The sequence below is a fragment of the Dicentrarchus labrax genome, unplaced genomic scaffold (assembly GCF_905237075.1).
Source record: "Dicentrarchus labrax unplaced genomic scaffold, dlabrax2021, whole genome shotgun sequence".
NCBI lineage: Eukaryota > Metazoa > Chordata > Actinopteri > Moronidae > Dicentrarchus > Dicentrarchus labrax.
The window spans coordinates 15,136,340-15,150,186 of record NW_026136718.1 but is presented as its reverse complement, the minus strand read 5'-3'; the positions used below and the strand labels follow the sequence as shown (position 1 = coordinate 15,150,186).

At 39.1% G+C, this 13,847-nt stretch overlaps 1 protein-coding gene across 4 annotated transcripts in view; it reads left to right on the top strand.

Moving 5' to 3' along the window:
* pex5la (peroxisomal biogenesis factor 5-like a) overlaps positions 1–13,847 on the top strand; it is a 93,567-nt gene that overhangs the window by 64,354 nt on the left and 15,366 nt on the right. For 3 of the 4 annotated variants that reach the window (XM_051376048.1, XM_051376047.1, XM_051376046.1), the window contains 3 exons: positions 608–703; positions 10,727–10,843; positions 11,774–11,917. In XM_051376048.1, the coding sequence (XP_051232008.1) occupies positions 608–703; positions 10,727–10,843; positions 11,774–11,917 (357 nt within the window). The remainder of the gene's footprint in view (positions 1–607; positions 704–10,726; positions 10,844–11,773; positions 11,918–13,847) is intronic. The other variant, XM_051376049.1, reaches the window with a different exon arrangement.

Here is a 13,847-nt window from a genome sequence, read left to right as displayed (position 1 = left end):
CTATTTACAGTAAATTACATCTGAGCATGAAAGGGTATCAAATAATTTCCCCTTGCAGTTAAATGTGTTGGTGTAATGTGGAATCATGTAAACTATATCACACTAACACAATTCCAAACCTCATGTGTGTAATTGGTCGATTTTCATTTTCACAGCCGAGCAAGGCCATATATGCAAGTCTGTAGCTGAGGGGGTATCAGCATATTCTGATATTTGCATGTGCAGGTGCACAGTAAAGAGGGAGGTGGGGAGTGAAATTGAGAGAAGCTGAATGAGTAGCATGGCATTCAGATGAGGGGTGGGGCGAGATGCTGACAGTAGTGATTCTGCTGGCCTTCCTAAGCATGTCAGAGGCTTTGTCGAGGCAGGGATATTTACTCGTCCCTGAGAAAGCAGAGACGGCTGACCCTGCACACTCTCCCTGCCTGTCTCTCCCTCTGGCTGTGTGCGTGTGTGTGTGCGTGTGTGTGTGTGTGTGTGTGTGTGTGTGTGTGTGTGTGTGACATGGTGTGTGATGTGGTGTGTGAAAGTGCGTATCTTTAATGGATTTTTGTCTGTGCATATATGTATATGTTATGAAATGTGTGTCTGAATGTATGTGTGACAGGCTCGCCTAAGCAAGGAGCAGCGGTGGGGCAGCGCCCTCCTGTCCAGACATCAGTCCCTGGAGGAGGAGTTTGAGCGAGCCAAGGCTGCTGTTGAGGTAAGCAGAGTGCTGCTTAGTGCACCTCACATCTGTCAGCTGTCAGCCGAGAGCCATCTCCACCGCTGACTTATAATAAGGTTTAACAGGAATGACCGAGTTGATTTTTCAATATTTAACAGCAGAATTTTTCCTCGGTGCGCTGTCCTTGTCTGCTTTGTTTGGGTTTTTGGAAGTATAATTTCTGCTGAATTCTTTTGATTTGAGCAGGATACTGAATCCCAGACAGCTCAGGTGTTCTTCTATAGATTACCCTGACCTTAGGCTTATTTGACTAAGACAGCAGCTGTGTACAGTTCCTCATGTTAACACAAATAAAATGTGTCAATCTAACCCATTAGGGCTCATCTATGAAATCCAAAGATAGTGTCTGAAAACACCTCTGATTAAGCATAAATCTCATCCCCAACTTTAAGAGAAAGAGATGGAAAATCTCTCTTAAAATGCATTGTAAAAACTTTAAGCTAAGAAAACTTTATTCAATATCGCATTTTATTTCATTGCCCATGTAGCTTAATAATTGTTCCTGCAATCTGAATATATCTACCTGACGCCCCGTGGAGCTGATTGCCATTTGATTCCTTCAGCCCTTTTATCTCTTTGTCAGATTATCACTATTCCTGCGATGTATTCGTCCCTGTGGTGCTAGCGGACAGGTTAATAGTCCATGCTAAACTCACACACTCAAGTTCACGGGGTGTTTGACCCAGAAAAATATGCACGACTCTCAGCTGGCTAACAATAGGAAGGTAAATAGGTCAGTCATTTTACAGCCAGACATATCAGATACCACAGGAGATGGAGAAGTTACAGTAATTAGATCTGGCTTAATTCTTCATAGGGCTGTGTATCGACACTTTGCATGTGTGGAATTTTGAAGCATGTCTGACATTCTTGTGCAACATTGACAATTACTTGAAACCTCCTACATCTCTGAGAAAGAATAACTTTTCTTTGAAGCTCAAAGCACTCTCATCACTTTTCCCTTTTTTTTTTATGTAATTTCACATTAGGTTACTATTTGATCCACTGATGAGATGGAATGTGAATTTCTATCCACACTTTACTGAGTTTTTTTCCTTGATTCTGCAGTATGTTTGGATACTTATATTATTATTATATATTTTTGAAAGGTTACATCACAGTGATCCAATAACAGCTACCTGAGTGACTAAAAGGGCAGGGTTTCTGTACTGTATCAGGAAAGTTTTGTTTTTAAACCACTTTACTGAATGGCCATCTCCCTTCCCAGAAAATGAGTGTTACTTCAGCTTTACTGAGGGCTACAGTAGACTGTTGCATACTAAGCTATGTGTAATGGTCAATAAATAATAGAGCAGGAACAGGAAGACGGTGAGAAAGTGAGAGGGTGCAGAGGAGTCCACCCGCTTGGGGAATCCTTCCCAAAGTTAGCAATGATGTCACATCTTGTATAAGCCATGAGTTGCATCCTCCCAAATAATTGCACAGTTTGAGTACCGGCGTCAGCCGTAGGGCAGGTAAGTGATGAGATTTTTAGATTCTCCTGAACAAGCATCTGAGCATGGAGCATCGATTGGTAACAGTATCTCGAAGCTTCGATCGAGCAGCCTGAGTGCTGGCCTCCTCTCCAGAGGAGCTCTGATGCAAGTGGTCAGCCATTTTGGCTTCAGCTGCCAATGTCAATGCCCACAATCAGATAATTTCTATTTAAGTAGCTGTGCATATGCATGCCCTTACATACTAATAAAGACATGGAGGTAGAGACGGCTCAGATGGCAGAGAGAACATTAAATCAGCACACAGCCTTTCTGCCAATTCATTCAATTAGATGAAGCAGCCAAATGTAAGAAAATTAGGACCCACAGAGGGAGCAGACAAGGAATTAGGCCCCCAAATATAATCCATTTTACAAAGCTGGCACTGATGAGAAAGTGTAGGTTTCTCACATTAAAATGCCTGAAAAGGGGAGGATGAAATGGCAGTGGGCCAAGAGACGGAACTCAGCTTTGAATCCATTTACAAAGAGGCTGATGAAGAGATATTTTCTTAGTAGGCAAGTGTCCCTGTCACACGAGGATACCATCAATTAATCCAAGCTGATGACAATGTAATATTTTTATTAAAAAGAGAACCACTGGAACAGCTGCAGGGTAAATTGTGACTTCAGGGAACAGTGTTTTGGCGGTGGGGCATGAGCAAGCACTCCCATAGTGGCGATAAAGGCGAGATGAAGGTGACTGTGTGGTCTCTTGTTTGATTAAAACAGTAGCAGGACAGGTTCACTTTTATCTTGCAGAATATTAGTCTGAGGCACTTCGGGTTTAGTGAGTGATTACAAAGGCAGCGCTAGAAGTTAGAGATGTAGACTTGCGATCAAAATGTCAGTGGTTTTAATCCACAGACCTGCTGGGAAAATGTGGATAGGGAAAGTGAATGAGTAATGCTTTCACCTCCCTCTGTAACTAAATCAGTGTGCTCTCAGACATCAGACTTTTCTATTGGAGCTGCAAAGTTTCCATCATGACAACAAGGGTGCTCACAGCATCTACCATTATATCTTCAAATGTAACTTTATTATATTTACAGAAATTGATTTGGTCAGCGGTGCATGCAAGGGTGAATTTAGTACAAAAAGGAAGTAGTGCAGAAAATACATTAGTAAAACAAATATTAAGAGATTATGCCATTAATTAACTTTAATTCCACTAACTACCTTCTAACTTTACAATCTCAGCACAAAATATCTTTTTCACCCATACAAGAGTAATGCCCTGGCCACAGTAGCTCAGTGTGTCTTTATTACAGACATACACACAGCGAGAAATCACTAGGGCTGTACCAAAGAATTTTGTCAGTCAAAATTGGATTTAGCTGTTCAATACAGAGATTTTTTTCCTTTTGTTCAGTTCAGCGTCACATTAAACTTCTCTATCAGCCTACATAAGTCTCATGTTTAATGCCTTTCTTCGTCATCTATAATATGAAAATATCAGGTTTCCACATAGTCAGAGTGCATCCTGCTCACAGTTCAGTCATAAAATCCCAGCATACCACAGAGTGTCTCTCCTGCCGGGCTGCTGTGTTGATCTGTGTACAATTACGCAGCCAGAAAAAGGCAAGTACAGAGATTCAACTGACAAATGCAAATCGACTCAGGGTCTTTTTGACTGATGACTCAGATCAAATTATCAACTTTTAGGGGGCAGCCCTAGTAATCACATTGTCTGCCAAAACGCATTCATAGCACTTTGTCCACTGAAATGAATTTTAGTCTTCTCTGAGTGACATTATCAGGACTCCAGCTTCCTATTTTTGTCTCGTTGACCAAGGACTTGGCCTGCGTAGCAGAGTGGTGGGTGGCTCATTAACATTAAAAGGCCAGACCAGCTCTGCTCTGGAGATGAGGGCAGCTTTTTTTTGGAGGTTGCTCTGTGTCACTGGTAAATAATTAGACTTTTTGTAATGTAAGGCCCCTGGGCAAAGTGGATAAGTAAACCCTATTCACGTGCTTGGTTTCCTCCAAAGGTTGAGTCAAGTTAATACAGCTCAAACTGACATGAACAGGTAAGGTTAGAGTCCACTTGAGAAGCAACCAGAGCTAGCTAAATGTCAGCAATTTCAGGAAGGCCTTTGTATCGGATCGGTACTAGGTATCAGTCGATGCACAAATTCAGGTATCAGAATCAGGAAAGAAAAAATTGTATACCCAAACTCAGGAAAACACAGGATACAGCTTAATGTTACCATTGCTTTTTTGCTGACAGCAAATAGGTCTTAATTAAAGTAATTCATTCCTTATTATGTCTATTCCTAGGGTAAAAGCCCACTATGAATTTGTCTAGTTACGATTTACTATTTTTTGCTGAAAATCTGAAGCAGTTGTTTTAAGAGCATTGGTTTCAGTGTCTTCGCTGACCAAGAATTAATTATTGCTCTATAAATTACCTTCCTGACAGTGTACATTTATTTTCACTAAATATATTGTCTCAGTCCAGCTCAATAAGAAACACTAATTAGAGGCAATATATAAATACACCTTTTCTAAAAGTGGGTGACAGCAGAGGGTATGTGTAACTTCTGTAGATGTTGTAATGATTATGTATGTTGTCAATGATGTGTTCATGAGGTAACTAATGAATCCCGAACCCACTTCCAACACCCAGTTCATTTCCAAACAGTGGTGACACATTTGGTGGCAGGAAGCACTCTGGATTCAATCCATTTCACGTAACACTTCATCAGAGCTGCTGAAATTAGAGTCACAGCAATGGGTTCACTCCAGTCATACACAGGGTATAAATTACCTTGCTGTATCTTTGCCTTGTTCCACATAATTAAACTGCCAATGTCAGTGTAAAAAACACCCTTCAGCGTTACAAAGAAATATGACTAAATTTCTTATAAATGAAAAACATGTCCGTATCTTTACTCCATTTCGATTCTCCAAGCAATTTGTTGCCACCCGTGGTGCAATTAGGGGACGGACAAGTTACACACCAGATGGGATTTCACAGAGTAAACAACTGACTGTCTATGAGACACAAATAACGAGATGATGGACTAGGTCACAGTGCAAATACATGCCCACAACACAATGAGAAATAATGATAAAATAATGTTACTATATTATGTAAATGAGCATAATAGCTGTGGCATGAGAACCATTCTCATTAACATAATAGCTGAAGATTGTATGAGGCCAGGACCAGCACTGGGCTGTGCAGCAATTTTGCCAGCATGGCTAACAGTTAGATCTGTTGGTCATGTGACTTCCTTTGTTGATGGCGCTTTTTGCAGCACACTGTATTAACTATAAACACTTTCTAAAGTACTTGACTGACAGTAAGTAAAGTTTCAGATATGTGTACTTTACTTCAAAGTTTCCATTTTATTTTTCCAAGGTTTTCTTCCTGAACTCCCATACATTCACTCAGTAAGCTTTTTCAAACGACCAGTCCAGATGATGTGACTCGTTCATATCCACAAACTCACTTGTATCTTGTATATCATTAAACAAAAGACCACAATATTTACAGTCTAAGGGGCATTAAAAAAAAAGTAGTACCAGCTATGATTTGAACATACATTTCATGAATGCATAAATAATAATCCAATAATATAATATTTATACTCATTTAAGATCATTAATAAACATAGATTTAAAAAAGGAGTTATTCTGCATATCGAGAACTTTTAACTGAAGTAATTAATTGAACTATAACCTCCAATGCATTTTCAAAAGCCACCAAAAAGTCTCATAAAGACATCATTTTCATGACATTCGTGTGTGGGAGTTAACATTACGAATATATAATATAATATAATATAATTTTACCATCAAAACCAAGTAAATCCACTTTGATCATAAATACAATGCAAACCTTTAATAGGGCCTCAGTGGAGAACCAACATTGTTTCTACATCTAAACGGTTACTCTAAAGTTCAATCCCCACAACTGCCTCCCTCTATGCATTTCCTCTATCTCAGGAACCATGATAGTGCACTTCCTCACAGAGCCAACAATGAAGACTCATATTCAGGCAATTTGTCTGACAGTCAGCAGCCTGCAATTACCTGCCGTTTCTCACCATCAGGGGCCACACTATGGCCTCCTTGTCAATCACAAGCCTCTAATATGTGGAGATGAGAAGGCCTTTGACACACACACACATACCTACACATTACATTTACAGTAGATCTTTCTGACCCTGCTCCCCTCTACAGTGTCACTACACACACTTACTGTATACAGTGCTGTCATGTACTGATGAGTTTCTGGCTATAGAGGACTCAATAAGTCACATGAGACTGTTCTGCTCCGTTTGGCATTATTCTTCCTGTTTGCTCTGCCTCTGACAGGAAGACGGCCAAGAATCCTACACTCAGCCAGCTAGAAAAGAAAAAAAACTTTACATGAAAAACAGACATGACGGTTAACTGCATCTGTAGCAGCAAATGCTAGCACATGGTAGGAGCATAGGCATAGATCACTAAGAACTGTGTGTACATGTTTACCACAATAGGTTGAATAAGAGGACAGAAGAATAAGCTTTACCTCTCAAAAAGTCATGTAGATGTGTATCCAAGACTTCAAACACCATCCCAAGATAACTCTACAAATATTCCACTCTAAATTATCACAGAAATGTACCTTGGTACAAAAGTGGCACCCTCTAGGTCAGAATTTGCAACTGCAGGCTGCTGTAATTTTTATGATATGATCAGACAATAAACAAGCACCTGTTGGTAGTTAAAAATAATAATATTAATAATATTGTTTTATAGTTTTGGTTTATTATAAACAAACAAGACGGCGCAGCGCAGGTCACAGTCAAGTGCGCCTTTCTGCATGTCGGGGGTGGGGATGACGTCTGTTGCCATTCCCTCTGGGGTTTTGCATGGAGACGGGGGGAGAGGGGGAGGAGTGGCAGGAACCAACAGTCCTGAGAGAGTTATTAGTGGACACAAGACATTTTAATTGATGTATAATTTATCATGGAATTGCGTCAACTGTTCAGTGTCAGTATCCAACACGCCTGCAGTAGAAACTGTATAATATTTCATTAGAACGGCACATGCACATGAGCACAGAGGATTCTGTGGTTATTTTTGCAACAGTCTGGTGCTCGTTGCACAAAATTTAACCAGCGGATCTGACATACATAATTGTGCCTTGACATCACTCACATGAAAAAATTACCTGGTGCTTTCAAATGGCTGGTAAGAGACTCACCAGAGTAAAGGAAAGGCTGTCATTATTGGCTACTAGCTGTCGTGGATCAGCATTCTGCCTCGCTAGCATTGACTTCATAATCAGAATACATTTTTTCTGTATAAAAAACATGACAGCTGGTTGAAAAACGTACAAAACGTACAATAAAAGGGTCTGTATGATTTCAGAGACATTTATATGGGTGTGCTTTCACCAAATATAGTACCCAAAATATTATGGAACAACAGTGCGTTGACCTGTCGACCTGCTCTGAGCTGGCGAGATGCACTTGGCACCAAGATTGCTATGCACCGCTGGATTGGCATTGTGACACAATGGGCCACCAAGATAACAAACTGCTACAGTCAAGGAAATAACCTCAGTGTAGAGTCTACAGTTATGGTAAGGGGCTCCGTGGTAATGTTTGTTAATTAGAACTAAACACAGTACAGCTGAGGCTGATGGGGATATCATTAGTTTTACCAGTATTTGGTATTAAGCCAAAATATTAGACAAATGTATTTTGACCTAATGGTGGCACTAGATTAAAAGTCATTAGTAATTACAATTCTACCTGAGGGAAATATCAATGTCTGTATCAATCCATCTAATAGTTGAGACGAAAATGTCAACCTACTGCAGGCGGTTGATTAAAGGCAGGGGTTAGTAGGTCAGTCAGTAGAATTTATCCTCTGGGGACAATGAATGTCTGTAACTGTACATATATTTCAATGGTGGACTGACTGACTGACATTGCCATCCCTACAGCTATGGCACTAGCATGCCTAAGAAACACCTTACTTTACATTGTACCACAATTGTGGTGTCCAGTGTATGAAAGGTCTTAATAAACGTTTCATTACATTGCATGTGTCTAAAACACTGGTAAAAACTAAAAGTGACAAATGTATATGTTTAATATTAAGTAAATAATCTACAGGGAAAAAGTCACCAAATGCACCTTTAAATCAGCTCTTAAATAAACTGGTATACAATGAGAAGATGGTAAAACAGGAGAGATACTGTGTGGTCCTGTTAAACAGTTTTAGTTAAATCCCTTGATGCAGTTTTGAACACACTGAAGCTGATTCAACTCCTCTTGGCGAAGGCTGATAAACAGAGAGTTGCACTAGTCAAAGTGAGAAGAGATAAAGGCACTTATAATCCTCTCTGTATCACTAAATTTATGATGGTTCTAATTTTAGCAGTTCTCCTGAGATGGAAAAACCTTGGCTAAACAGGTGTTTAGCAACTCTTTCAAAACTACGGCTTGAGTCTCATCAGAGAGGCTGACTGGATATGTTTACTAAGAAGCAAAAACAGGTTGAATCTGGCTGGAAACAAAACAATGGGTTATATCTAAAGACAAATAGAAATTAATATTCATATTTAGTTTTCAAAACTTAATATGTCATATGGTTAATACTATTTAAAAAAACATGAAAAGATAAACACTGATGTATTGATTTGGCTTATGTGAGAAGTTAAGCGGCATGTCATCAGCAATGAAATGTATGTTTCTTGTTGCTCAATTAAATTAACTAAAAGAGCACCTACACTGATCAGTGGGTCAGAAGATATAAAAAACAGTTGAATTTCCTGCCAGTAAAGTAATTCAAGTAAAATAAGACCCGATGTAGGAATTGTGAAATATGATGCGATGTCAAGATTTCAAATTTGGCAATAAAAAAAAAAGCATTAATTTTGATGCTGATGTATTTTCAGAACTACACTGTGATCTTTAAGTTTAATACCATGAGTGTAAGTGAGTTAAAATATGAGCAACTTCATCATAATATTTACATTGTTTTGGAGTTTGCTTCTACCTAAAAACAACTTTGGAGCAAGTTTAAATATGAAAACTGGAGTTTCACTTATTGTGTGCCGTCACAATAAACAATCAAACTCTAGAGGAAAGTTGTCCGACTTATAATTAAATTTCCCTAAGCTGCTCTTCATTCTGCTATGTCATTTGACTGCATCTTTTCCAAACTACTTATCTGGTCTCATCTGGATTTTAGGCCTTTATCTTTGTCGACCACTCACAAGCCTCACTTGAATCTAACTGAACGCTGGGTTTGAGGCAAACTACAAATGAACAATTTCTTCAATGAGGCAAACTCATCATCCAAACAACATTACAGTGATTATAACAGTTAGCTGCACAGCGGAGGCTTTTGAGTCTGTCGGCACTGTTGATTGCTGAAGGGTAAAACAATTTCAAGCAGCAGTTTTTAATGTGGAAGTTGGAAATGTGCATGGTTTTCTTATAGCAATTAATAATTAGCCTCTTTACTGACCTAATAAGAAACTGTCAGGTGCAGTGACAGTTTATCCATGTTGATCATTAGCATATTATTTTAAGTGTAAAAGCTATGTTTCTCTGCAAGGACTTATTTTACAATTTTTTACAAGTGCAAGTACATTGCAGATATTTTGTATTCATTGGAAGGATTCTGTTACATTACACTACAATATCATATTTGGATATGTACATAACAGGTTGTGTACCAAAGGATTTGGATTGAGATATATTCAAACGATGCTGGCTGCTGTCGTCTGAAGACTAATATAAGCTTTTATGTAATAGGCTCATTCTAGGATTTAGTGTCTCTGACGAATAGAAAATGAAAAGCTATTCCAGGAGGTGGATTGGCATATTTAACTGATAAGTTAACCTTTCAAGGATTCAGCTAATTGAAATGCCAACAAATAACAGTTCAAATGTCAAACTAATAGAGAAGTTAAAGCCTCAATCCGGCATTTTTTGACCACATAAATGTGTCTATTCAAATGTATGATTAAAAACATTTTGTCTTACAGAGGAGATATGAGCATTTTGTGCATTTCTTAACTGATCATATATGAAACTATAGGTCTGTCTTCCAGCTGTACTAACAAACATTATTTATGTAAACATGCCTTTAACAGTATCAGGAAACATAAATACTGATTGTTAAGTATTAATTTGCATTTAAAAAGACCTGTCAATCAATTTGAAGGTGGAAGAAGGTACTAATCTTGTGTATTGATTTTTTGGTGGTGGAGCTGCCCATTAGTTTGCATTTGAAATGTGGATAGTTCCTTTAAGCTCTGCCTTGACTTGCAAACGTAATGAGTCATCAGAAAATGTAAAGTCCATATGTTACAGCAAGCCAGTGAGCCGGACAGACGTGACATTTTCAACAGAAGGATGATGGGAAATTACTAGAGCTGTGGTTCTACTGTGTACTAATCACTCATTCCTTCCTCTCACCCTCCCACTCCCCCATCCATCCACCCCCCTTTCTCCCTCCACTGTGTCCTACTCTTTCTCTGACGTCTGTAGTCAGATACCGAGTTCTGGGATAAGATGCAAGCAGAGTGGGAAGAGCTTGCTCGGCGGAACTGGCTGACGGAAAATGAGCAAGCGCAGATTCCCTCCAGTGTCTCTCCACATGAGAAGGTCACCATCACAAAATGTTATTAGCCTGTGTAGAAATGTGTCTGTATAATAATGACATCCTCGGTAGAGTAAATAATTCATGCCTGTCCAGTGTTATAATGTGAAATCAGTTACACGGTATTTTTTAAAGTGAAATGTGATTAGATAAATGTTTAAATAAAAATACACCTGACTCATACATAACTCCCAAAGTGGGGTTCCAATAGAAGACAGCACACAAACCTAACATTAAAATACAAGCTGAAAACAGAGGCCGCTTTGATTGAAATCATCATAGAGCTTTCTGGCTTATACACATGAGTGCTGTCATTCATAAAATGTGCAGGGTTAACAAAATTATTTTCACATCTAGTTACTTTTCACTTTAAATGTATTGAATGATCAGATTTATTTTCAAATTTTCCTCCCATTAATACATATGGAACATTTTGGAATAGGATGCACTGTATATCCTATATTCTATCTATGTGTATGTGTATGGCATCATGATATATGATATATAAGACTGTTGGTGGGTTTCACAGCATATGGCCTAGCAGTATATTTAACCGATCCGCTGAACTTCTTATATGACGAAATCATACAAGATCAGACTTCTGGGCTTTCTGATTGATCCCAGTGCAGAGCTAGTTCTTAAAGAAAAAGCTGTTTCAAAGTCATCGCACTCAGAAGCGGTCAACAACACACCAGGGTAATCACAGTTTGAAAATGCAAAGTTTAACATTTAAAGAGAACAGACAAACCCCGGGGAGCACAGCCCAGGTTTGATGTGAAGCAGAAAAGATCAATTCCTGCTGCTGGAGCTTTGCTTAAATATACAACTGCACAGGACAGTTGCCCTGGTTTGCATCTGAATATGGAAGAGAGAAACTGACATTGCCACTGTCCCTATTTTTTGTTTGTTTGTTTTTTTTTTTTTTTCGCTGACAGGGTTACTACTTCCACACAGATAATCCTTATAAGGACTTGCCTAACGCATATGAAGAGGGACTAAAGAAGTCTCGAGAGGGAGACTTGCCAAACGCTGTGCTTTTGCTGGAAGCAGCTGTCTTGCAGGACCCTCATGATTCAGAGGTGAATTCATTTAGCCCACACATGCATACACACGTCAACACACACACACACACACACACAAACACACACACAATACTAAAGAGCACACTTAATAAACCATGATCTGTTGCCCACCACATGTTTCCATGCTCATGCTAACACACAGAGCAGATATGAACCCCCCAAGCTTATACACATCCTTAGGGAGATGGAGCCACAATTATTGTATTTTTACATTGTAAAAGCAAATAAAACTGCAAGTCTGCACCAGTCAATCCAGCTGGAGTAGTTTTGAGCTCAAACTAAATCCAACCGCGATGACTCCACCTCGTGTTGGGAGAAGCTAGAGAGGAAGAATGCCTCACTGACCACAGGCTGTGTGAAGCAGATTTAGCAGGCTGCACCCACAGGCTGGATGTTGATTGCCTGTAGAGGGCAAAGAATTTTTTTCCCCCCTTGTTAAAAGAGTTGTTTACTGTAGCAAAAATACTAAACTTTTTCATACTCTTGATGAGAATTTCCATTTGCCCAGTGAGCTGAATAATAGCTCATTCTGCAGGTTTTTCGTCCTTTTTGTATTCTCCCCGTTTCAAAAGAAGTGACCTCTTTGCAGGCTGAAAGAGCAAAGCCTTCATACAAAGTACTTTCGGAATCCCCTGGAATATACAGAAATGTGCCAGTTATTCCGAGGAGAGGATTATCCCGCGGTGTATGGAACTAATACGATTCCAAAATTCTTCCTAGGGCGCTTAGTGGCTTATTGCCCCACTGTGAAGACCTCTGAATCATTCAGAAATAATTTCGACCCTCATTTCAAAGAGTGGAACAGAAAAGCATCTACAGAGATTAGCTTTAGAACAGGTCATTAAGTGTGCCCTTACAGACACAAAATACAGAAGAGTAATCTTATAATCTTACATTTTGGATTTGAGGTTACTTATATCATTGTCTGCCCTCTTGTGCTGATCAAAGGTACTTTCTATTTGCGTCTCCCTGCCGAGGACTAACAGTGGCACAAAGATCAACCGCAGTGCCTCTCCCACAGTCACATTCAAGGTTTACTGAGCAAAAACTCAGCAATGAATAATCTATTGGTCGACTGACAGAAAATTAGTGTGTATTTATTACTGGGTTTAGTCCTAAATTGAAATGTTTCAAGTGAAAATCCCAACACTGGCTTCTTCCAGCTTCTCCAGTGTGAATATTTGATGCTTCTGTTATTTTATTTAACTGTAAATGAAATATTTGGGGGGTTTGGCACTGTTGGAAGGACAAGAAATCTGACAACGGGCTCTGATTTTTTTCCTTTTGACATTTTATACTATTTAACACTATTGATAATGAAAGTAATCAATTGTTTCAGCTCTTATATTAATTATCTGGTGTACTTAAGCACCTTCAAATAAATTTAGGCCTGCAACTAATGCTTTTATTTCATTTAATTTGATTAATCTGCCAATTAACTCTTTTGATGAAATGTCAAATAGTCCCTGATTAATTTTCTGTTAATCAACTAGTCCTGCAGCTTCCTTCCACCTTCCTGAATTATCACTTCACTTTTTTAAAGAGATAAAGCAGTATGTCAGCAAGTCATATCTGAACTTCACTGAAAAATAAATGGCTCTCTTGGTTGATTTAATGGAGTATCTGAGTGTATCTAAGGACAACCCTCCAAGCTTTACACTTTTTAATCATAATTGCATGCACTTTTGTTTGACCTCATGAAGGTTTTACATCCTATGGAGTTCTGAATTTTTAAATGCACTGCATTGTCCTCTGTGGGGATGTGTCTGAAACACTGGCATCATTCACTCTGTGCTGGATCACACTCATTGTGCCTGACAGACGATGCTGAGCCACTGTAACTCTGTTTTAGCCCCTGGAGAATACCGGCTATGGAGTCCAGGTTTCCACCCTGCTGTTTACTGTTACCTGTATTTTATTTCCCTGC